At 59.7% G+C, this 25242-nt stretch overlaps 1 protein-coding gene and 1 long non-coding RNA gene across 11 annotated transcripts in view; one reads left to right on the top strand and one right to left on the bottom strand.

The window, feature by feature from the left end:
• The window catches only part of Kiaa1671 (KIAA1671 ortholog), a 149128-nt gene that overhangs the window by 79688 nt on the left and 44198 nt on the right, over positions 1 to 25242 (top strand). The window contains exon 1 of one of the 10 annotated variants that reach the window (XM_046427276.2): positions 16746 to 17998. The exons of the other annotated variants lie outside the window; for them this stretch is intronic. Within the exon in view, the coding sequence (XP_046283232.1) occupies positions 17723 to 17998 (276 nt within the window). The 5' untranslated portion in view covers positions 16746 to 17722. Of the gene's footprint in view, positions 1 to 16745; positions 17999 to 25242 lie in introns of those variants that run through there. 10 annotated transcript variants of the gene reach the window in all.
• On the bottom strand, positions 13302 to 17513 carry LOC131423516 (uncharacterized). The gene is made up of 2 exons (XR_009225207.1): positions 17418 to 17513; positions 13302 to 13624 (listed from the first exon to the last, which is right to left on the bottom strand). It is a non-coding gene; the product is annotated as an uncharacterized LOC131423516 (long non-coding RNA).

Raw genomic sequence — 25242 nt, 5'->3', positions numbered from 1 at the left:
CCGGGCCTCAGCTGCCCACCTGGTGTGTGGAACCTGGCCCCCACCGGCGTCTTCCAGGTCACAGCCCCTGCTGACCCACCAGCCGTGGCTCTCAGTCGTTCTGCGCTTCAGTGGTTAGAAGGGACACGCCTATCCTGTGATGGCCGGAAGGAAGGATGGACGCAAGGTGGGAGCTTTGGAGGGGATGTGGGCCCAGTACCGCTGGGAGCCAGGAGTGCGAGGTGCAATTGCTGTGTGTCCTGAGCAATTGCTTGCCCCCTCTGGGCCTCTGTGTGTGGGGGGGTGTGTGGTGAAGTTGAACTAGATTCCCCTTAGCTCTTCTTCCTGTGGACAGTCATGCAGCTCCAGGTGTCCAGGAGAGAGGACTCAGACAAACTTGGGTTCAAATCCAAGTGACCTTGAGCAAGTGCCTTCATGTCTCTGAACCTGTTTTCTCACCTGGAAATGTTTTCTCACCCTTTCTCAAGCGGGAATCCTGGTGTCCTCTTGTTGTGGAGACCAGAAGATAGGACACCTGGCACACAGTAGGTGCTTAATAAATGGGAGCTGTTTTTTTTTACGGCCTTCCTAAGGCTCTTACCTCTGAGCCCAAATGGGTGGGTTTGGGGCCGGCTCGGCCTGCAGGCAGGATGGTTCCCAGGTGCAGACACCAGAGGGCGCCCTGCGCTCACAAATGGCCCTGGTGAGCGGGGCCTTTCCCCTGGGGCTGTGGCTCTCCTGCAGTGACCCTCCCGCAGCCCGCGTGTGGGGACCCATTTCTCAGGTGAGGCCTCCAGAGAGGCTGCTCGTCCGAGGCGGCGTGGGGACCGGGATTCCGGGGCAGGGCTCCTGGGGCCTGGTAACGTCCATCAGCAGGACAGCGGCCGCCCTGGGGATGGTTGTGCCTGGGGTTGTGGGGTCGTGGGGTCCTGGGGTCCCGGGTCTATGCCCTGGGGAGCTGTTACAGATGAGGTGTCTGGCTCGGTCCCAGGGTCTTGGTCCCCTGCGGGAGCCACCTGTGTGTGGAGGAGGAGACTCCCTGCAGCCTGCCCCTCTGCCCCTGCTCTGTCACCTGCCCAGAGCGGGGCTTTGCAGAGCTGGAGGGGGCCCGACAAGGGGCTTTCAAGCTCAGTGGATACTGTGAGGAGCAGGGAGGTGACCAAAGCTATCAGGAGAGTGTCACTGAATTGGGAGCAGGGACACTGGGGTCTGGTCCTGTCTGTGTGACCTGGGCCAGTCACTGCCCCTGCTGGGCGGGCTCTCCTTCCCGAGGACCTGTCACGCCAGGCTGGGGCTTGCTGTGCATGACAGGACAACGCTCCTCCCTGGGCTGGGTTCTAAGATGGGACGGGCCTGTGGGTGGCAGGACCCTGTGGGTGGGCGCCTCGCAGAACTGGGGGGCTGGAGGGCTGGGGGGGTCTGTCACTGTGATTGGAGCCCAGAGATCGCAGCTCAGATGTCGTGAGTGTGATGCTGAGAAGGTGGCCGAGGAAGCTGGCCTGGCCTGAGTCCACACAGTTTATGAGCCGGAGAGCGCTGGCCGGGGCTGGGAGGGTGGGGTGGTCAGCAGGTGCAGGTCGGGGGCAGCAGGAACAGTCCCAGTGTCCTGTAGCGCTGCAGGTGACTACGCTGGCCAAGTCGCTGACTATTTCAAAATAATCCGTAGCAGGGATTCTGGAGAAAGGATCCACGTTAGAGGCAGTGGACGTGCCCGATACCCCCGCCCAGTACACGTGTGTCCACACAGTGGGGTGTCTCTGTGCCCCGCAGACAGGGACAGTTACCAAACGAGCAAAGCAAAAAACTAAGGAAACAAAACTCTGTTCAGGTTACGGGAAACCTGGCATTGTGTGTAGAATTGCAGGGTAAAGGGGGACGGCTGCAGATGTGTTCTGTGACTGTTATATCATTAACATTTTCATCAAACATTTATATTAAAAAAATGGGACGCAAGTTTGTGTTGATGTCTTAGTTTGCGGTTCTCAGTGCAGCGATACCGCAGCAGGAGAGTCTGGTTCTTCCTTCCCTTGTGCTGATTGACGTGTTAGTAAACTCAGGAGGCTGCAACAAAGGAGCCCCGACTGGATGGCCTAAGCAAAGGAAACTCAGTTCTCACAGTTCTGGAGGCCAGAAGTCAAGATCGCAGTGCCGCAGGCCCCCTGCCTCCTGAGGCCATCTCCATGGCTGGCCGACAGCCGCCCTTCCCCTGGGTCCTCAGGAGGTCTCTCCTCTGTGGGGAGGCCCTCTGCTCTCTGTGCCCACATTTCCTCTTCTTATTAAGACACCAGCTGGACTGGATCAGGGCCCACCCTAATGGACGCACTTTCATCACCTATTTAAGAGCCCTACCCCAAATATGCTCTCTCCCATCCTGAGATGCGGGCAGTAGGGCTCCAACGTAAGGATTCTGGAAGGCTGGACACAGAGATACACACCTATAATCCCAGCAATTGGGGAGACTGAGGCAGGAGGATCGCAAATTCAAGGCCAGCCTCAGCAACTTAGTGAGACACTGTCTCAAAATAAAATTTAAATAGGGCTGGGGACTTAGCTCAGGAGAGAATATCCTTGGACTCAATGCCCAGCACCAAAGAGCAAAACCAAACAGAAGCCAATAAAAACAACAACAGAAAAAGAATTTTGGAGGAACACAGCTCTGCCCATAACAGCCAAACACTGGGCCAAACAAGTCCTGTTGTTGTCTTTCATTCTCACAGTATTCTTGGAAAGGAGACCCTGGTATCACCTGTGTTTCACAGATAAGGAAAATGAGGCTCAGAGAGGTTAAGTCACTCGCAGAAGATCACACAGCTGGTGGACAGCGGAGCAGCTGTGTGATCACAGCTACTTCCAGCTTCAGAGACTGCACGGGTTGGTTTATGTTTATAATTTGACCTGAATCCTGGGGATGCTTTTTTTTTTTAACCTTTTGCATTCCCTCCAACTTACCAAACATTTCCTCAGAGCCTGCATCCTGTCCGCCCTGTCGAAGGCCCAGATTGGCAAAGGCCCAGATGAGGAGAGCACAGGGTAGCTGCCCAACCTCAGTGCTGCCCAGACTCCGGCTGGCCTGGGCCCCACCCGGTCCGTCTGGCCGCCTTCCCGGGGCCCTGCCGGGGGCCACCTCCTCCCAGCTCTGCCCAGGATGCTGAGCTGGCCGGGACAGCAGGTCTGGTGAAAGCAGCCTTTGTCCTGGGGTCCGTTGCTCCCAGAGGGGCGATCCGAGTCCCATCTTGGGAACAAAGCGGTGACCCGGCACGTGAGCCCACGTCAGCCCCCGGTCCTGCAGGGCCTCCCAGGCTCCCCAGGCAGGGGGGTGGGAGGGCCGCAGGCCTGGGGTCCCGGTGCTGCTGTGGCCACAGGGCTCGGGTCACGTCCCTTCCTGGTGGTGGCGTCTCAGGTCCCCTGGGCTCTACAGGCCACGGAGCTGGGACTTGGGGAGGTGAGGCCCGTGGCCAGGTGCCCGCCGTCCTGCCAAGCCCCTCCAGGGCCCAGCGTGTGCCCATCACTGAGCCCGCTCCCCTGGGGCGTGGGACAGGAGCTCGCACAGGACCCAGGGGGACAGTGGCCCCGCTGGCACCTGGCTGGGAGCCCTGGAGTCGAGAGCCAGCTCCTCTGGAAGCTGCTTCACACACCCGAGGCCTGTGCTGAGCAGGGGTGACACAGTGCCCAGGGCCACCAGGGCCAGGGTAGCACAGAGAAGGCAGGTGCCACCTCCCAAGTCACATAGTCACTCCTGCTGCCCTCTGTTGGTCATAGAAGGAGGGGACCTGGATCCCACCTCTTAATGGGCGGGAAGCAGAGGATTTGCAGCAACAGAGACGCGGCACACCTGGGCCCCACGGCCGGGCACAGTGTTGGGCTTCAGGGGACGCCACTCGGTGCCTCGTGGCCAGGACTGGGGCCTTCGGAGCCTGGTGTTTTCCTGACCGGCACCTGGACTGAGAGCAGTGTGTTGGCGGCTGGTGATGGTCACGCCCCTCTCAGGAGCTGGGCCTCTGGACTTGGAAGGCCTCGGGTCCTGCAGGTCCTCTCTCCGACATCGGGACCGCCCCTCGCTCGCCTGCCCTCCTGTGGTGTGTGCTTCCGGCTGTGTCTCCCGTGGGTTCTTCTGTGAATTCCAGCAGGGCCAGGTCTGGGGCTTATTCATCTGCCTCCCCAGGACCTGGCATACAGTAGGCGCCTCATGTGTGTTAGGTGAACTGAACCTATCACTGGGGAAGGAAGGAAGGCTGGGCGGCATTCTCTCCTCTGCACATCTGTGTCTGTGGCATCCAGCAGGCACTTCATAAATGCTCGTTGTGCTGAATGAAGGTCTGAGTTGTGACTGTGCAGTCATCTTGTATCCATGTCACGTAACACAGTGCCTGGCACCCGGATGTCCATCCGTGAAGGCCTGGACCACACAGTGACCTCTTCACTGTGCTTGATTGACAGCGCTTGGCACAGGGCTGGGCACACAGCAGGTGCTTAATAATTATTTATAGAACAGAATGAAAGAAATAACGAGGGCCAGGGCCCACACCACATTCATTTCTGACCCTCCATTTCTTAGCACAAGGACTTACACACAGTAGGTCCTCATTAAATGTTCAAAGGAATGAATGAGTGGAAAAGTGACATTTTTTGAGGGTAGGGACACATCCTGTTCATTTGTCCCCAGTGAATGACCAGGATGTGGCACACAGTAGGTGCTCAATAAACACCCGTGGAGTGGAACAGGGGAGTGAGAGGATAAAGTTCATGGGGGGAGGGGCTGCTCTTGGTTCATCTTCCCCGGGGCCAAGCATGCAGCAGGTGCTTAGCAAGTGCTTCCTGTGCTGTCCTGGCCTCTGTAGGAGTTTGTGTCCCCAGGAAGGGCGAGGAGCGGCTGCTGGCGGTGGCCACTCTGCCTTGCCTTCCCCACCCGCCTGCCCTCCTGCTGGCTTCCCTGTTGCGGGGTCGCGCAGCTGGACGGGACATCTGAGGCCCTGCCCGGGGCTGCTTCCCGGTCCTCCCTCAGCCAGGCAGCCTGTGCCTCTGGCCGTGAGCAGTGCCCCGGGTCCCCTCTTCCTGATCACGGTAGCAGCTTAGAGCTAGCTCAGGGCTGGCACCAGGCCACGGGGGCCCGGGGAGTGTGCGGAGGGCCAGCACCTCATGGCCCCTCCTGCCCCCTCCTGCAAGGCCGGCTGCGACTCGAGCCAGCGCCAGGCCCGGAGCGCCATCTCTCCTGGGGGACGACAGTGCAGCGTGCGCCCCTCCATCTCAGGTTGAAGCCGACGTGCGGGGACAGAGAGGCCTCTCCTCCGAGCCTCGGTTCTCTGAGTGGGCAGATGAGCCCTTCTTGTCCTTGTGGGGTCTCGTCCTCTGGCCCCGGCTACCTGTCCTGCTGTTCAAACTCCTCACGCCAAGGCCGCCCTCCCCGGCATGTGGCTCTGGTGGGGTCCCCGGAACTGGCTTTGGAACCGTGCTCAGCTGGTCTTGAGGGCAGCGCCTCAGGCGGGGACAGCTGCAGACTCCGAGGAGGGTTACGCCCCGCAGGGTGAGCCGCAGCCTGCAGCCTGCAGCAGGGGACAGTCCACCGTGGAGCCGTGGACAGCATGGCAGCGTCTCCCCTGTGGCCCAGGAATGGGGGAAGGGGGGCCGTGAGCTGCAGCCAGAGGCCCCGGATCCTTGGGTCCTGGGTACCAGCTACCACCTGGAGCCGGACTGCAGGGTCCTTGACTCTGTTCAGCAAGATGTGGGTGACAGCTGTGTAGCAATGGTGCCGTCCAGGCTCAGCGGACAGGAACGTGGTGAAATGGAAAGGTCTTGAGAAGATGGAAGTAGAGGCCAGGGAGGGTGGTGCATGCTTGTCATCCCAGCTCCTCGGGAGGCTGAGGCAGGAGGATGGCACATTTGAGGCCAACCCCTGCAACTTAGGGAGACCCTTTATAAAAAGAGAAAAAAAATGGGTGCTCCCAGGCTGCCAGGCTCTGAGGGGGGTGCAGAGGGGTGGCCACCATGTTCCCTGTCCCCAACACCTAAGTGGATGCAGGTACCTGCAATGTCCCCTCACCCCAAAGGGGAGCTAGGTCGCTTTTTAGGGTCAGAAAATGTAGCACTGGTGATGTACAGATGTTAAAAACGGGTAACTTATTATCTCATGAAAAGACGACACACAGACCTAACGTTTCCAACAGGACAAAGCAGTCGGTGTCCCTGCCCCTCAGCTCGGTCCTCCTGCCCGGAGCTGGTGACAGGTCCATGTGTCTCCTTTTGCAAACAGTCTCTTTGCATAAGATGGTATCTGCGTGTGTCTGTCACCGTCCTCCCAGGGAAGATATCTGTCTATACGGGCGGTTGGTCCATATCCAGGGTCTTGCTTCTGGAGGATCAAAAATATTTGAAGAGAATCGCATGTGTGCCAACGGTGCACGGGGTTTCTTCTCGTCATCATTTCTTGAGCAGCACAGTGTGACAACTGTGTACACAGCATTTGCCCTGTATCAGGAATGATGAGTCACCGAGGGATGGTGTGAGGGGTGCAGAGGACCAGGTGGGTTAGCTGCACATACTCTGCCTTGTCATATACGGGAACCCACATGGTATCTACAGGGAGCCTGTGACCCATGTCCCAGGAATAGCAAAGGATGTGACCATCGTGTCCTCGCATAGACATGTACATACATGCATGTGTATAGACACAAACTGGGCTGGGTTTTTTTTTTAAATTTTTTGGTACCAGGGATTGGACCCAGGGGCCCTCTGCCACTGAGCCCCACCCCAGCCCTATTTTGTGTTTTATTTAGAGACAGGGTCTCCCTGAGCTGCTTACAGCTCACTAAGATGTTGAGGCTGGCTTTGAACTCGCGATCCTCCTGCCTCAGCCTCGCGAGCCGCTGCGGTGATAGGCGTGGGCCACCGTGCCCGTCTCCACGTGGTGTTTTAGTGTCGTCTGATTTCAGTGTGTGGCGGTGATCAGCGTCCTGGTCCTGGCTTTGCTCTTTCTGGTGATGAGGTCTTTTCCATGTCGGCGCCGTAGGGTCCTCCTCCACTGCCGTCAGTTGAAGCTGTCCCCTCTGGGTGGACATGCGGCCCTTTCCAGTTCTGAGCAGAGTGTGAGCAATGCCGCGGTGACAGCCCCTTGCAGACAGACGGCTCTGCGCCCTACTGTGTGCTCTGTGCAGGAGAAGCATGGCCCTGGGCTTGCTGGGTCACTTGAGGCTGGAGAGGAGAGTGGTACAGGCTGGTGACAGGGTGCCATGAGGGTGGAAGCCGAGCAGCTGGGCTGCTCTCAGTCACAGCCAGGTCCTGGGCTGGAGACGGCTGCTCTAGTGCCATACCTGCCACCAGAGTTCACTGCACAGGGGGACCTGGTGGCCGTGAGCAGCTCCTGGTGGGGCGTCCAGCCTCCCCCCACCCGCTGTCTGGCCCCTGGGTTTGCATCCAGGTGCACTGGGTCCCGGCCCCTGTTCCCCGTAGTCCCCAAGGCCCGGCCTCACCACAGTGGCTGGTCTGGGTGCCCTGGCCAGGGCAGCCCCACTGGACACCCCGCGGGCTGGGAGACTAAGCTGCTCAGAGCTCAGCTCAGCCCCTTCCTCAGTATTTTTCTGCACGTCCTTGTCGAAAGCTGCATCCCGACGTCTCAGACCCCCTGGGTCCTCCGGGACAGCGGCGTTCCTTCAGGGAACCTCACGCCCAGACAGCTCTCCAGGCCTGATGAGAGGGACAGCCCGGACCAGCTTCCTCTGCTCCACAAGGCAACAGGAGGGACTTGTCACCGAGCACTCGCTGTCTACCAGGAGCTCTCCATGGGTTCATGCAGCACCTTCAGGCAGCATTATCATCATCATCTTTCTATCACAGGCTCAGAGAGGGGCAGTGACTTGCCCAGGGACACACAGCCAATGGAAGTGGACTTGCCCTTTCTCCTCTGCCATGTTGCCCTCTTCTCCTTGCCACCAATGCCCCTCTCTTGGGTGCCTGCTGCATTGGACTGGAGGCTCCTTGGGGACAGTGATCCTGTCTGCTGTGTCCCCAGAGCCCAGCCCAGGACACTGCCCACGGCAGGCACTCATGACTCAGGAGCCAGTGGCGGTCAGGCAAGCTGCCGGCCGCTCTGCCCCAGGCAGAGGTGCTGCTCGTTGATGGTGGAGGACGATCATTTGGTTCCTACCCTGAGAACAGAGGCCCCGCTTAAAAAAATAAAAAATAAAACCCTGCTTTCCGCATAGGAGTCGGGGGTCGGGTGTGGGGACCCGACATTGTGCATTTTCCTCTCGGAGCCCAGTGAGGACGTTTTCTGTAAGAATGTCACCAGAGGAAGGGGTCTGAAAGCTCCTTTAGAAATTCCTGTGTGAGGAGCAAGAGCCAGGCAGGGATGCGCTGGGCATGTCCGTCGCCATGGCGACCGGGGGGGGGGGCGTGGGCTGTGGACCCCCCAGGATCCGGGCTCCAGATGCGCTTTCCGCAGGGAGGGGTTCCGAGGAGACGCCCGCTGCGGGGTCCCTGCTGGCGGAGGGCGTCAGCACCCAGCACTGGGTGTCCCTGAGTGTCCCTGGGCTGTGGGCCGCAGGGTCCCCCATCAGCCCCCAGCGGGTGTTGGCATCGCGGTGTTGGGGGGAGCCTGCCACGTGTTGCGTGGCCTTGGCTCGTCCCCCGCTCACTCTCTATTGGTCCATTCACACGTTCATTCCTTGAGCTACTCCACAGATATTGATCTGTGCCAGACACCATTTGAGGCACGAGCCACCGGCAGCGAATAAGAACACCGTGTGTGCCCTCCGGGAGTATGTGTCCCAGTGAGAGACGGGGTGCTATAAATAAAGATGACAGTCTTTCCTTCCTGGTAGATGCAGAGGGATGCGGCAGAGACTGGGTGGATGCCTGGCTGGAAAGGCAAGTGGAGCTCTGGGAGGAGTGTTTGAAGCAGAGGCAGCAGCATGTGCAAAGTCCCTGCGGTGCGGACAAGTTTAGAGAGGTTGTGCCCTAGCAAGCCCATTGCCGGCCTAGCGCTGAGCTGGGGGAAGTGGGGGACTTTCTCAGGGTCACACACCAGGGAACTGGAATGCAGGCATTTGGTGCTGGGAGCCCTGTCCTAAACTGTGGTTTTGAGGATGACATGAGGTAACCTGGGGCCTGGCGCACCGTCCATGCTGAGGAGACAGAACCTTGATGCAGCAGCATGTGGTTGGGGGCTGATTCAGCCTGGGCAGGCCCATTCCTCTTTACAGCTTTGTCTTTCAAAATCTGTGGCCTCAAGCCGGGAGCTCCCTGCAGCAATCTGATGCTGTCCCTCCAGCCGTCACCCGGGGCGGGCAGCTTCGTAACTGGGAGGTGGGTGTCAGGTTTTCGTGGGCAAGTGGAGCCGTGAGCCCCAGGCCTTGCCGTATGCTCCCCTGGGCTCTTGGGCTTTCTTAAGGCCAGTGCAGGTGGCTAGAGGGGCCTGGGGTCTGAGTGGCCTTTCCTGTGCTCTCCGCCTGGTGAGCCGAGGCCTTTCCCCACCTGACCACACCCTCTGCCCCTGGCCATCCAGCTGACACACTGGGCAGCGGGTGGGTTGCTTGGAGGCCCTGCCCCACCCCGCCCCCGCTACCTGACAGCCTAGTGCCTTCTTCAGTCAGAGCCTGGTGTCCCTCTGTGCCATGCATCACGACCTCCCAGGCTGCGTCCTCTGTGGTGCTGCTGTAGCCGGGGGCCCGAGGCTGGGTGGTTTATGAAGAGCGAAGTTTATTCTGCCCTGCTTCTGGCAGCTGGGAAGTCCAAGGTCAAGGCTCTGGCCTCTGGTGAGGGCCCTCTCGCCGCATGGCGGGTGGCCAGGGCGAGAGCGGGAGGGAGGGAGAGCCGCAGGCGCCTTCTGCAGCTGCATTCATGTGCCCTTGAGCCCTCAGGGCGCAAAGGCCTCTCGAGCCTCCTGTGGCATGGAGGCTGAGTCTCCAAGATGAGACTTCAGGGCCAGTCAGTCCTCGGCACTGAGGTGTCCTGTCACGGAGGTAGCAGGGCGCACAGTAGGCCCTTGGGAGTGACCGCTTGGCAATGGTTCCGTCCTCCGGAGGGAAAGCGCCCGGGCGGGGATTGGGCTCGTGGCCTCCCAGCAGCAGCCACGGTGCGCGGTGCATAGTAGGTTCTCAACGAAATGCTCACGGAGGTCCGCAGGGTGGGGCTGGGCACAGAAAGGCGCCCCCGCTGGTTCTCGTCTCTGCCCGTCACGGGACCCTTGGAGTCGCGGGGTGCTCCTGGGAAGCCCCTGGCCAGCGCGGCAGACAGATCCCATCTGCCGTCCCCAGAATGTCCTGCTTTCCAACCCTCACTGATGCGAAAACGTGGAGGTTCCACTGCTCTGGAGGAGCGTGCTGTGAGCTCCCAGACCGCCACCCAGCAGGCAGCGGGTACCTGGGGGTGTCACCCCTGAAGCCCTGGCCTCAGGCAAGATGGGTCACCTCCCAGGAGCTCGGGATCTCTACTGGTCAGACCAGGTTGGGACGACCCCCAGGCCTCACCAGTCACAGGACACAGCGGTCGCTCCCTCGTGTGGACAGGGCTATTTCTGGAAAGATCTCCTGGCTGGCTGACCGTCTTTGCTCCCCCCAAGGTCAATTAAAGACACGTCGGGTCATTCCGATGATTGAGGAAGAATGTGACACAAGAGACAGAGGAGACGTCAGGGGCCTGGTTTATAAATAACCCAGGGTTGACTCTCGAGATCAGGCGTCCCCCACCAGCAGGCTTTTTCCTGTTGCCTTGGAAACAAGCCTCGGGAGAGGGATGCTCTGAGCCTGGGTCCAAGCCGCAGCCCTCCCCAGGCTCCCCGCAGTGGGCAGCTGCTGTCCTCGGAGACAGCTGGGCAAACTGAGTCACAGCCCAGCTGCGAAGCAACTTGGTGAGGGTGACATAGGCAGGCAGGGAGCCCAGAGATGGCCCACGGCACAGGGAAAGGGAGGCAGGTGTCCAGATGGAGGCAGGGAGGGCCAGGGAGCTGGACCTGACCTGAGCAGTGAGGGAGGGAGGGAGGGACAGCCAAGTGGGCATCTGGATGAGGGACGGCCGGGTGTGACCAGGGGGCAGCTCACCCGGATGCCCAGGGTGGACCTGAGCTGGAGGCAGGTGGGCGTGAAGCACGTCCTGTCAGAGGGCACCTGTCCCCGAGGTCCCTGGGGCCTGGCACAGCCCTGCACAGGGCCGTCTCCCTGGCTAGCTGAGGGGCGGCCCGGGTCCAGCCCCGCCGGGTGTCTTGGTCCTGGGACCTCTGAACACTGCAATGGGCAGCATCGAGGGCTCTCACGCACGGGACCCCCTGTGTTGTCACAGCATGCCGGGGGCAGACCGACATCGTCCCCTTGCCCAGGCCTTCACACTGCTCTGTGGAGAGAAGCCACACTCGGGCCCGGGGTGCCAGCCTTGGAGGGCAGCCCTGAGCGGTTGGTCCTGCACCACGTTGCTCTGTCCATCCTGCACCAGGGGTTTGAGCTGGCCTCGCGCACCAGCCCTTCCCACGCGGGCCAGGGAATTGTCTCCAACCACTGGCAAGACAGGGACACGTGGGGAGGGTGTGCCGCTGGGCGAGTCCCTGCGAGGGCACCCCTGCCCCCACTCGCTGCCCTCGAGCCAGGGGTCGGGCAGGATTGGCTCTGGGAGTCTCCGGGGGTACAGCTTGGCTCTGTCTGGAACCTGAGCCCAGGTTCCACTCCCAGAGCCCTCTTGTCCCTGAGTGGCCTCAGACGTCCCTTCAGCTCTTCCAACCCCACTGTCCTCTCTGGAAAGTGGGGGTAGTTACCACGGGACTGTCCCAGAGGGCCCTCCGAGGTGAGAGGTGTGAGTGACCAGTTCCCGGCACGTGGCAGCTGCTCAGCTAATAGCTGCTACTGTTTCCACCTGCCACCTCCGCCATCCGCACCACGGTGGCCTATTTACCGGCCCACAGACCTGCCCTGGCTCATCTTAAGAAGCAGGATGTGGAGAGGGTTGTCCAAGTGAGGCCTCCTGGGAGAGATCTGGAAATGGCTGAAGTCGTGTTGGGAGCTAGAGAGATGGAGGAGAGGAGGGAGGGGAGGAGATCACGCTGCATGGACAGGGCTCCTTCCAAACCCCAGAGTTCAGGCCTTACGCCGCCCCTCCCGCCTTTGACATGCTGTCCTGCCTCCCAGACTCCTCGGCGTCCTCCTGTTCATCCTCCAAAACCCTCTCCCAGTCGCCAGCCCCCAGTGAATGCTCATCTCCCCTTTGTTCTTGGCTCCTCCACCTCCCGCTTTCTTGGGGGGCCACTTCCCCCTCGCCCCCGGCTCTTTCTTCCGCCGGATCAGAAATTCCTGAAAGTACATGTGTTTGTATTCAGTTTGGGGGAGAAAATGGTGTAACCCGGGTCGGAGGTGGTCTGGCGGGACCCCCTTCTCCTTTAACGGTTGAGATGAGAGCGATACCCTGAGATCTTTGGGGATGGTAGGTCCCCCAGGGTCAGCTCAGACCTTGCACAAAGTCCCCGTTCAGAGGATGTTTGTTGACTGAAGGAGCGACCTGCCGACCCCTCTGCCCTCGGTGGCCTCCGCCGCCCGCCGACCCTGGTGGAGAAGGTCCCCTCTCTTTCTGGGACCTGGCAGCGTCTGTGCTGCTTTTGGGATTAATTATATAAGAAAGGGATGGTTCGCTTTCCTTTTTGATGCCCAGCAACGTCCCAAGAGTTTCCTGGAGAGAACAGAGGAGCTTGCAGAAAAAAGCCCTCTGGGGGAGCAGCTTGGGCTGCCCCAGTTTTTGGGGAGCAACGCTTTTTATAGTCGACTCAGACCACATTGTTCCTAAAGGAAGCCAGGGGAGGCAGGGAGGCCGGTCTCTGCTGTCCCAGACATCTGTCCACATGCAGACAGACCAAGCAGAGGCCAGGACATCTTCGGTGCTGTCACAGACGCAAGGCTGGAAGTGGTAGACTCCCTCCCTTAATAGCTCTGTGACCTTGGGCTGGTTACTTGACCTCTCTGTGCCCCAGTGTTCCCGTCTGCAAGTGAGAGCCCTGATCAGAGAGCAAGCCGGTCGCCCCGTTGGGAGGAGCAGATGGTGTGATACAGGGGTGGACCCAGGATACAGGGACCCTGGTGCACAGTGGGCAGCTAAAGGGGCGTGTCTCAGGTCAGGTTCTCGACTGAGCTAGAGATTCCCATTCAGCGGTCAGGGTGGGAGCTCTCAGGAGAATGCAGAGGGGAAGCCAGGGCCACAGGTGGGGAGGGGACAAAGCAGGCCACAGGCTGAGTGAGTGCTGCACAGGAGCTAGTTCTGCCTCGAGGCGTTCAAACATCCTCCAAACAGGGCACCTGGGTTTTGTTCTTTCTGGCCAGTCGCTGGCCGTGGCAGTCACTGTCAGCAAGATCAATGCGTTATTTTATGTATTTATTTACTTATTTTGGTACCAGAGGTTGAACCCAGGGGCTCTTAACCACTGAGTCCCATCCCAGCCCTTTTTAAATATTTTATTCAGAGACAGGGCCGTGCTAAGTTGGTGAGGCTGGTTGTGAACTTGCGATCCTCCTGCCTCGGCCTTCCCAGCCGTTGAGATGACAGGCGTGTGCCACCACATCTGGCTCAACGTATTATTGAACCAACACTCACAGAGCAGGAAGCTGGTGTCTTCTAGAAAAGGGTCTGAGTCCGGGAGAGTCTGACTCCCTCCTCGACAGCGATAAGCTCCATGATTTCATCTCTGGAAAGTCAGAAAGGTTAGGTGACTTACTCTAGTTCACACAGCTAATAAGAACTAGTGACAGGTATCCAAACCCTTCATTTGATGTTTGACGGATCCAGCTGGTCATGGTGGGCCTGGGGGAGGCTCTCACTGAGGGCATAAAATTAGGGGGCACCAAAAAGTCAGTAATCAAAGAATATCCTAATTCACTGTTTTATAAAATGAGAATTTATGCAAAAAGCCAGACGAGCACAGACTCCATACTGTAAATAAGGCCTCCATCAATGGGACTGATCTTTTCTTTCTTTTACTTCTGGCACAGCACTGAGCAAGTCCTGTTTTTGTTGAAAAAATACGTTTTTACTAGTTTTTCATAATTATAAACAGGATGGTAATGAGCATCTTTTTTTTTTTTTTAATTTTGGTACCGGGGATTGAACTCAGGGGCACTGACCATTGAGCCCCATCCCCAGCCCTATTCTGTGTTTTATTTAGAGACAGGATCTCACTGCTGCTTAGGGCCTTGCTGTTGCTGAAGCTTTGAACTTGGGATCCTCCTGCCTCAGCCTCCTGAGCTGCTGGGATGACCGGTGTGCGCCCCTCCCCCAGCTGCAGTGCGCATCTCTGCACCCATTTTCACTTCCAAAGGCAGATTCCTGTGTGTGGAGTCAGATCATCAACTGCAGGGTCAGAAGACACGCAGCCCCAAACTTTCATCATAAAAATGATCAAACATACAGAAAAATCATACAGGGCACACGTGTTTGCCCAGCAGCTAGGCCATGCCGTTGCTAACACTGTGCTCTATACTCGGCCACCCATGGCACATGTTACAAAAGTGCTCTTCAAAGTAAGTTGTAGACCTCGGTCCTCTGTGGCCTTGCACTCCTCATACACACTACTAACTGGAAGGCCAAGGTCTGTAGGGCTTTGACCCTGGGCACTGAACTTCCTGTAGGAAACAGATACCAGTTTCATTTCCACGTGTGTGAGTATGTCTGACTCACCAGGGCTTTGCCAACGCCGGTATGGTTTTTTCATTATTATTATTATTTTTTTTTTAATTTCAGCACTGGGTTTGGAACCCAGGGCCTTGCATATGCTAGAGCACATACTCTACCACTGAACCACATCCCAGCCCTTCTTACTTTTTGTTTAGAGATAGGGCCTTGCTAAGTTGCTGAGGCTGGCCTTGAACTTGTGATCCTCCTGCCTCAGCCTCTTGAGGCCCTGAGACGACAGTCGTGTGCATCCGCTTGGGCAGGATCATTTTAAATATGTCTGATCTACTGTGCCCAGACTTCCCACCTCAGGGACTTTCACAAAGCTCTGTCCCCTCCAACTCTCCCTATATTTCTGGTGTGGCTTTCCTGAGGCCCTAGTGTGTGTGTGTGTGGGTGGGGGGCTGCTGTCTGTCCCACCCTAGAAGTCCCCGGCTGCCTGGGGAGGGAAGGCTGTGAAGTGACCGCCAGCTGGTGGACCCTCTCTGACAGGGAAATGGGCCGAGTGTGGAGGTCAGAAGCCCTGGACCGGGTAGGCTGCCTGGGAAGGTGAGGTGGGGGCCTGTGGCGTGGTGTCTGCCCCGAGCCTGCTGCTTCCTAACATGCAGGACAGGCGGTGCGGGGACAGGCCCTCGCCTTCCCTTATAACCCGCCCCTTTTCACCCCCTTCAACCGTGAGTTTCCTCAGGGGTAGGCACAGTCCTGGGCACCAGCACCGCGTGCATTACACTGGAAGCCGGGGCCTTCGGGTTGGGTGGTCAGCCTCTGGGATTCTTAGGAGGTTGCCATCAGGATGCTGGCTGGGGCTGCAGACCTGCTCCACGGTGCCCCCTCAGGTGGCTGGCTGTGCTGCAGGCGGAGGGCCGGGGCCTCCGAGCCTCTGCACACAGATGTCTCCACAAGGTGGAGCTGCTTGAGCAGCCTCACAACATGGCGGCCACTGGCTGCCCCAGCACCACCCCAGAGCAAGAGGAGCTGGGAGCTGGGTGCCATGGACAACCAGGCGTAGGAATCAAACATCATCACAGAGTCCCCGGGGTTCCTTGGGCGGGGACCCCAGCAGAGCATGAATATAGGGGATGACACGGGGGTTGTCCTGGAGGCTGCATGTCCCCTTGTGTGGCCTTGGGCCTTGGTGGATGGCTTCTCCTCTCTGGGCCTCGGTCTCCTCCCGCTGTCAAATGGACACATCATGAGTTAACTGCTGGGACTGACTGTCCTGGTGGTGGGGGTCACCCGGTCAGTAAACACCCCCCACCAGCCTGGTCCTGGGCCACGCTGTGCCAGACGGGATGCACCATTCTTGGTGTCCGTGTGCAGTGCTTGGGTCAGAGGAGGCCCGCTGCAGGTGCTCATTAAGCAGAGGAGTAAAGAATGAGGGAGTATGAGCAGGCCTGGGCCCGGGGAATCCAGAGGGTGAGGCGCTTCGTTGGCCACCAGGTCCTGGACTTCTGTGGTGAGCTGTCCAGCTGGGCCCTTTGACCCGCCTCTGGAGAGCAAATGTTTGTTCAGAGCTGAGGTGAGGTGGTGGTGGAAAGAACACGGGCAGCAGCCGGGCTGACCTGCACTTCAGCCTTGGACTTGGTGTTTGACCCCTGACGGTGCAGCTAGCCCAGCTGTGGGCCAGGTGCCACATGGGGAGGCTGCAGCTCCAGTGTGCCCTGGTGGGAGCTCTGCCGTGTGGTCTTGAACAAGTGAATCTACCTCTGAGCGATGGTGCTGGGCAGGGCTGGGGGCAAGAAAACTCAACAGGTGAACCTGACCATCCAGAATTTGGCTGCTGCTGCCCCCTTCCCTGCAGCCCTGGAATTGCACCCCACCCGCAGCCTTTACAGCCAGCTGCCTTCTCCTCCCTCCCCGCCCCCTCCCAATGCTGCAGCTCCAGCTCCACACGGGTTAAACCCCGGAGAGCCCACGTGACCCCTCTTAAGCCGTGAATCACTCCCTTTGCTCCCTTCGCCCAGCCCGCCTCCCCAGGACGGGGCAGATGCGGCGGCACCCCTGGGTTGCCATGGCAACCCTGCGGTGGGTGCCGGAGTGCAGCCCGCGCCAGGCCCTTCCGAGGGGGAACCTCAGGAGTTGTTCACCTGGCTGGGCGTGGCCTCCTGGGCGGGGAGGGCGGAGCAAGCTGGGCAGGCTGGAGAGCGCCGAGCGGAGCGGCCAGGGGAGGACGCACCCTGCCGGAGAGGGAGGACGCCTCGAGAAACTGACCCACGCGCCGGGGAGGGAGACAGACCAGGGCCTCGGAGGCGCTGCCGGGCCCGGGGGGCGGACGCTGTTCCCGGCAGGCGCAGCCTCCCGGCGGCGGATCTCGCACACATGCCCACACACGCGCGCACACGTGCACACACATGCACACCCGTGCCGCCGCATTTCCGTGTGCGCCTGCGGTGAGGGCACAGGGCGGGTAGGCTGTCAGGCACGTGAAGTCACCGTTGGCCTCTGGGGACAGCCAGCGAGTTGGGACTTAGGGGAAAAAAGAAATGGGGGCGGTTGCCAGCTCCCTGGGCGGCCGCCTCCCCGAGGCCCCTCCTGCATTCCTGGGCCCAGAAGCCCCTCGCTAAGCCGAGGCGGGGGCTGATGTCATCCAGGGCTGCTCAGCCAGGGGACCCGGGGGCCCTGGTGGCTGCCTCCGGAAATGAGCTAGCGACCCGCTGGCCCGCAGGTTTGGGATCTCCAGCCAGAGGACGGAGACCTGCCCGCGTCAGGTGAGCCGAGCCCAGCAGCGGCGTGCGGCGGGGCTGGGGCAGCGGCGGGGGGCAGCCCGCCCTCTGGGACCCTCCAGGGCGAGCTTCTGAGGGGCCACCTACCTGCAGGAAAGTGAGGAGCAGAGAGCCCGCACCCCTCCTCCCCGACTCTGGGGGACTGTCACGCCCTGGATCTCAGCTGGGTGTGCGCTCCGAACTGGAAAGTGGACTGGACAGCGACTCGGGCGGGCGACTCCCCAGCCCGGCCCTCCAGCCGCTGCCTCTGCAGCCGGCACTGCGTCCAACCTTAGTCTGGCTGCGGGGAGCTGCGGGCTCTTCTGTGGGGCCAGCCAGGAAGTTCTCCAGCGACCAGAGAGCCAGAAAGGGGAGAGGACACCGGGGCTCAGCCGTCCTCCCCAGCCGGCCCCATGGATTACCTGGGAGACAAACTCACAGTGGCCCAGAGCCACATGGCCCAGTGGATGGGCTCCATGAGGAGGTCCTTCCAGGAGGCCCTCAACTTAGTGACCACCACTGTGGGCCATGACCGGGAGCCCGCCAGCAGGACCCCCTTCAAGCGCACCTCCTCCTTCCGACACCTCGCCTCCCGCAGTCGGGAGTCTTTCCGACGCTTCTCTGCTCGCAGCCAACAGAGATTTTCATCCCTAAGGAAAAGGCAGACGGATTCGGAGCCGCCGGATATAGTAAGCTTATTCTGTTTTTTAAAATATTAAAGCAGCCGCAGAAGCTCCTCCCTCCAGGCCTCCCAGGGAGGGATCCCAGCATCAGCCGGGAAGTTGGTGCTTCCAGAACAGCTGTCAATCAGAACCCTGCAGGGTGAGCCTTCCTGTTGCTGTGTCCCGGAAGGAGGCTCACAGGGTGACTGCCCGGTGGTGGGATCCCTCACACCCCAAGTTGGTCAGGACATTCAGACAGTTTCAGGTTGTCAGGGCCCTGGCCACCCCGGAGCTGGCGTGCAGACATCCAGCCCTGACACAAATGCTCCTTGTCCCTATTTTTAGGGAGGATTAGTTGGCATCTGCTTCATCCCCTCTCACCCTCCCTGGATGACCAAGTGTCCATGTCACATGCACGTCGAGTTGGGGCTTTGGTCATCTTGTCATGGAGCAAAAGTGAGAGAAGAGGGCCTGTGGGGGCCCCGGTGGTAGGTGGAGTGAGGGGGCCCAGCCCGAGGCCACAGGCCAGGTCAGGGGGTTCCGCCATTCCTCAGGCAGGGCGTGGGCAGCCATTGGAGCAGTGGCCAGTGATTATCAAGCCGGCTGCAGCCTCTGGGAGTTGGTGCAGAGCAATCTTAAGGACCCTAATGATGATTTGGTGAACTGGAACCCGGCCCAGAGAGGGAAAGACACCTGTGGGGATGCACAGTGAGTGAGTGGCAGGGACTGGGCCACACCGGGTTCTGATCTTCCCCTCAGGGCCCTTCCCCACCCAGCTCTTGGCAAATGGTCTCTCTAACCCTCTCCATAACCCCAGGGACACCCACATCACACTCAGGCCTGAACTTAGTAAGAAAGCTGGGCACCTTCGCCTAGAGACTTCTGTCCCTGTCTGTGTTGGCTCGGTTTGCAGGAGCATCTGAGGACAGGCGAGGACCTAGCCAGCCCCTTTGGGCACCTCCTTCCCATGGGCACCCTCGATCATGAAGGGTGGCAGGACTGACAGAAGGAGCCCTGAGCAGCCCCTGGGGTTGCTGAGAGCTCACAGGTGCCCTGGTGGGTGCAGAGATTCACCATCCCCTCTGTTGGCCAGAGAGGTGCAGTGACCCACTCCGAGTCACACAGCAACCAGAGTAGGAAGGTACGGACCCCAGTCAGAAGCTGAGCACCTATGACATGTGTCTCTGTGGCAGGACCCCTCCTCTCACAGCTCTGTGCTCCTTGTGGCCCTTGGCAGATTAGTGGGGCTTCCATTTATGAGCCAGAGCCCCCAGCCCAGGTGGCCCAGCCCAGGGAGAGGACTCTCATTCCTTCTGTCTCTGTCTTTCTCTCTGTGTCTCTGGTTCTCTCTGCTTCATCTCTGGGCCTCTGTGTCTCTGCCTCTCCATTAGGCTTGTTCCTGTGACATTGTGTCAAGGGCCGGGGACGGCTGACACACAGGCTCAGGTGCTGACCGCCCCTGCCCCGCCCTAGGGTGCCACCTGACCTGGTCTTTGACCCGAATCCCGGCATCACTGCCCTGGGGAACAGACTGAGTGAGTGAGTGGCAGCAGGTGGCCCCGGCCGTCCCCTGTTGGGCAGCACCCCTCCCACAGCATGGCTCCTACCGAGTCAGCCTGGCTCTGCCTGGCCTGTTTGGCAGTTGGTGTCCACTGGGGCCCGGGCCCCACTGCATCAGCCTGGCCACGCCCTGGCTCAGGTCCCTAAGCCTCAGTCCTCCGCTGGGGCTGGCTGTAAGGCTGTCCTAGCGCTCATCATGCTGCTGGCACACAGTAGGTGCATACTTACCGGGCCTCCTTGCCCTAGGCCACCAGGTGTCCCACCCAGGCAGGGCGAGGGCAGAGTCAGGACAGGAGCACTTGCCTGCTGCAGAGAAGTGGTCCAGGCCCCGGGTCCTCCTGCGTGGGGTCGAGTCCCGCTCTCCCCCTTCCCTGCTGTGTTACCCAGGGCGGGCTCCTGCCCTCTCTGTGCCCCACTTTCCTCCTCTGTGAAACGGGGAGGCTGTGCACTGAGGCGGTGGGTGTGGTGGCTGCACTTAGCCTGGGGCACACGTGCCTTCAAAGTCAGCTCCTGTGACAACCAAACCTCTCATTCCTTCCAAGATCTCCAGTGAGCTGGAAATCCGCAGTCGCCCCTTTCCCCGAGAGCCTTCAGATAATATTTGTCTTATGGGAGGGACGGCTGATGGCTAGGGACGTGCCACTGCGGTACCTATGGCTGGAGATGGCGGGACGGCCTGAGCCCTCCACTCTGTGCTCCAGGCTCAGGGGCTCAGGTCCACCCCAGCGAGGGCGCTCCCCAGGCCTGCAGCGGGGGCCTGGAGGGGGCTTCCAGGGTCAGCCTTGAAGCCATTTGCTGACGGCCTGCCCCCACCCCCACCCCGTGACCAGGGAATAAAGGGGGGAAGGAAAACAAAAGCAGGAAGAGGCATCGGAGCCGCCTCGGAGCAGAGAGGGGAGCCTGGAGACCGGGGGGCTCCCCCAGAGGCCCACAGAATCTTCCAGAACCAGGAACAATGCAGCACCCCGAGGCCCAGGGTGGAGTCAGAGCAGGAAGTGGGGTCCCTGGGGTCCCAAATCACCAGGTGGCCCGCCAGGCCTTGCTGTTCAGTCCCGCCTTCCACGTTCCTCACCTCTAGGTGACTAACCCCTGTGCCGTGTCACTGCTGGGTGAGCAGTAGTCACACTCTGTCACCCAGGAACAGCAACAAGAGAAAAGTCCCCCGGTGTCCTGGACAGAGCAGTTATCTGTCTGGATGTTCCAGCTGAGGTTGGCTGAACCCCAGAGGCAGGACCCACAGGGATCGAGGGCCACTGTGACGGGTACAGGGCACAGTGACCGTAGCTGGAGCAGGTCCCGCGTTATGGAGCTCCCACTGGGAAGGAGCTGGTCTCTCTGGACCCCACGCTGCCGTCCTGGGAGATGGGGTGTCGCCCATACTTTGTGGTTGAGGAATCTGAAGGTTGAGGAACCAGAGAGGTGAAGTCAGGGGCCTGGGGCCACCCAGCTGCGATCAGCAACCTCTCTGGAACCAGGGCTGTGGCCCACCCCAGGACTCAGCACTGAAGCGGTGGCTCCTGGGCTGTGCACTGGCCCTTCAGAGGAAGGCAAAGCGGGAGTGTCCCGCCCCGCGTCCAGGACTGGCACCAGTGCTTCAGACAGCTGGAGGGCCTCGGCCCGCCCCGGGCACACGCCACAGCCCCCACGCGCTTTCCGGCAGGTAGAGAGCACTTGGAGTGCAGGGTGGGCACACCCTGGCCGTCCTGCCTGGTACACGACACTTGTCCTTGGGTTCCAGCCCACCTGGACGGCCCAGGAGTCTCCGTGTCCTTGACTCGGTGACCTCTGCGAAGGCCCCTTCTCTGAGGGAGGCCACCCAGGGGCGCTGGTGTTGTCAGGAGGGAGACACGTCCTCCTGGAGGCTTAGGCCTCACCGCGACTCAGGGAGCCCGGCCTCCCAGCGTGGGCTGGCCCAGCCTCGCCTCCCTCACTTCTTGGGTAAATTGAGACCAGAGAGGATCGGTGATGGGGCCCCGGTGACAGCTCCCAAGAGCTGACACTGGGACTGCAGCCCAGGGCAGCTGGGGTTCTTGTAAAGGGTGGGCCAGGGGCCATGCTTGGTAGAGAATGAGAGACAGGGCCATGTCCCTGCAGGGCTCTGGGGTACAGAGAGGCACGTCGTGAAACCAATAAACTAATGAATGAAAAGATGCTCTCAGGTAGTTGTTGGGGCTCTGAGGGAGAGTGGGGCATGGCCCAGGGAGAGGAGTGTAGTTTGGAAAGAGCACTGAGGGACACCTTCCCAGGCAGGGTCACTGGAGCAGACCTGTGTGACTGAGGAGTGAGCCATGGAGGATATGGGCACAGCAGTGCAAAGGCCCTGAGGCAGGCTGTGTGTGGCTTATGGGGGAGGGGATTTCAGGGAGGTGGGTGGGGCGTTCTGGGCCTGGGGCACTCCAGGAAGGATGCTGGGTTTTAGGAATGGAGGGCTTGGGGCAACGAAGGGCTATCAACAGAGCAACAACCACTGTGCCCACCTACTGAGCACCTACTGTGTGCCAGGCGTGGGCTGTTGCATCTCTCCCAGACACAGGGGCCAGATGCATGGCCGCCTCCTCGGCCTCCTGCCCGCCACTGCCCATCAGAGCCCTGCCGGTGCCCAGGCCTCTGGCCACAGCTTGAGGTGTGGAACTGAGGTGTTGGACTTCAGTGCAGCCCCCAAGGCCAGCATGATGTCACCTGGTCCTCGGCAGCGGTGTCAACGGTCAGGCAGGCAGGACGGGCAGCTTCCTCTTGGCCTCACCTCATCCTGGCAGCAGATGATGTCACCTACCAGAGGACAGTGGTTCCTTTGTGGGTCCAGTGGGCCCTCGGCTGGGCCCCAGAGCAGGTGTTTCTGGGAGAGACCCGGCCTGACGCAAGGCCGTGCTGGACAGAGTCCGGCTGTCCCTGGGGAGCTCTGTCAAGCTGGTCTTATTTCCCTGTCACCAGAAAAAAACGTAGGCTATTCCCCCCAAACAAGTAGGATATGTTCAGATTATATTTGGAAAATGGAGGAGACCCAAATCTGCACACTCTTCTAACAGTCATGAAGTCCACTCTTGCGTTCGACGTGTTTCCTTCCTGTCATTTTTCCTCCCCCTGCAAACCGAGTCGCCAACCTGTGACCCTTCCTGTCCCCGTGGGTCTTCAGTAAACACCTGTGGTGCCCGGGTGGCGGGCGACCGTGCCCGTGTTGGTGAGCGCCAGGGTTTCTGAGCCCGTCTGGCTGGACTTTTGGGCCCCTTCTTGGCTCCCAGGCGCCCCACAGGGGTGGGTCCCGTGGAGCCCCCCGCTTGGCTCTGGGAGGTCTGGATGCGCCACTTCCCCTCTGGCGGGGGGCGGGGGGAGGAGGCCTGCGACTCCCACTTTCTCCCCCTCTCCCGGCAGCTTCCCGTCCAGGGGTTCTGTGCAAACACTTCCTGCTCCTCATCAGGAAGTCAGGACTCAGGAAATCTGGGTGGACGCAGGTCAAGGGAGCATTAGGCTTTGGGGTCTTCAGCAGCGGCCGGTCACAGAATTCCTTATGAGAGTCAAGTGCTAGTTCCAGGGGTGTCTAGCAGCCTGGGCTAAGTGCCCGCCCATTTCTGTGGTGCCAGTCTCCCTCACATGGCCAGTTGCTGGTGTCCAACAAGCTGTCACTGAACACAGGGCCGGGGGAAGATGGTGGACCACTGTTTTTATAGTATTTTCACTGTATAGACGTGACGTCCATAAACGACTTTAAGTCCGTAGGTACTAGTGAAATATCGTAAGGTAACTAAGAAGTGATCAAGGTTAGCCGGGCGCAGTGCCCACGCCTGTCATCCTAGCAGCTCGGGAGGCTGAGGCAGGAGGATCGCGAGTTCAAAGCCAGCCTCAGCAACAATGAGGCCCTAAGCAACTCAGTGAGACCCTGTCTCTAAATAAAATACAAAATAGGGCTGGGGACGGGGCTCAGTGGTGAGTGACCCTCAGTTCAATTGGTACCAAGAAAAAAAAAAGTGATCAGGTTTAAACATCCGTCACTGTTGCTTTTCACGACTCACTGAATTGTCAGCGTATGTACCAATGGCTGTGTTGGACATCTGGTTCCTGAACACTTCACAGCGGCCTCTGGGGGGACAGGCCAGCCTGGGCACACCCCTGTCAGGGGCTGTGTCATTGGGCTTGAGAGCGCTGAGTTCCAATCCTGGCTGGTGACTTGGGGTCAGCACCTGGTTTTCTACGCTCCTGTTTCCTCCTCTGGGAAACGGGCCACCCCTTCCTCCTGCAGTGGCACTGAGGTCATGGGTGTGGAGCGCCCGGCAGGGTGTCCGGCACATGGCAGGGCCTCTGCGCAGGACACCACGGTCGTCAGCCCAGCTGCTTGAGGAGCAACGTGTGGTTGGCAAAGCACGGTCCATCTGGTGGGCAGCCTGAGGGGGCCCCGGCGGTCCCCACCTTCCGGGTCCCCCATCGGGCCTCTCTGTCTGCCTCTACCAGGTTGCTCCCTGTGACCTACAGAACACACAGTGTCTCTTCTGTGACTGGGTTGAGGGGGACACCACGGCCTCCCTCTTGTCCTCCTTTCCCTATCTCGGGGACTTCAGTCGGGGGGAGCTCGGCTGCCATATCTTAAGGACATCAGAGCCGCCCTGCAGAGGGGCCCTTGTGGCAAGAATCTAAGCCTCTGTCCAGCCGCCAGCAGGGACAGGAGCCCACCCACAACCACGGGCCTGGACCTGGAAACAGGTCCTCCAGGAAGCAGGTGGGGTGGCACCTCTGGCCAGCAGCTGGACTCCAGCCTCATGAGAGACCCGGAGCCAACCCCCAGCTCAGGCCCTCCTAGACCCCTGACTCTATAAGGTGTGAATAAGGAACGTTTGATGTTTCCAGCCACTGAGTCATGGGGCTATTTGTTACACAGCTATAGGCGACAGATACAAGTTCTGCTCATCGACCCTGCAGGAGTGGTCCAAGGACGGCCAGGAGGGTTATTCCACCTCCTCTCACAGGCGAATAAGTTGGGAAGAGCCCAGACAAGCCTTCAGGGTCTGTGCTGTGTGGCTGTTAGCATTTCCGGGGTGTCTTTCTTGCCTCAGGGGTGATCACTCCCCTAGCCTGGGCTCAGGATCCCTGGGGCTTGAGCAGCCCCCTCTCAGGAGTCAGCATGGATCTCCCAGCACAGGATGGAGTCCACTCTTGGCTCCTAAGTGCTCATCGCCCCACTTAGCTCATCAAACATTCATGGAGAGGGCTGGGCCACTCGGCGGTGATGGAATCCACGCTCAGAGCCTGGTGTCCAGGCTGCTGCCATCTCCATTAGCAATTTCCAGGCCAGGGGACCCCATCGGATTGCCCTGCTCCCTCGAGAGGGGGATGCTGAGACCCATGTCAGAGCTCATGTGATTCCTAAGAGTTGAAAGTCGCCGAATTTGTGAGCAGTTTTTGCTTTTGTGTTTTGAGTGTGGGTCTGGCGTCTCCCGCTGTCCTTTCTTGATAGAAAAAGGGATACAGCCGAGCATGTGGGTGCATATCTCTAACCCCAGTGACTCAGGAGGCTGAGGCAGGAGGATCACAAGTTCAAGGTCAGCCTCAGCGACTTAGTGAAACCCTGTTTCAAAATAAAATAGTTAAAAAAATAGGCTGGGGATGTGGCTCAGTGGGTTCAAACCCCAGTTCTCCCCGCCAAAAAAAAAGAAGAAAAAAAAAAGATGCGGGTAGAATCGGCTGAATGCCATCCTGAGTTTGAATCCCAGCTTTGCCACTAA

This window comes from Marmota monax, unplaced genomic scaffold (genome assembly GCF_021218885.2).
Source record: "Marmota monax isolate L192 unplaced genomic scaffold, Marmota_monax_Labrador192_F-V1.1 WCK01_AAM20220418_F8-fsc00177, whole genome shotgun sequence".
NCBI lineage: Eukaryota > Metazoa > Chordata > Mammalia > Rodentia > Sciuridae > Marmota > Marmota monax.
The sequence above is the reverse complement of the archived record's forward strand: the minus strand, read 5'-3'. Positions and strand labels throughout refer to the sequence as shown.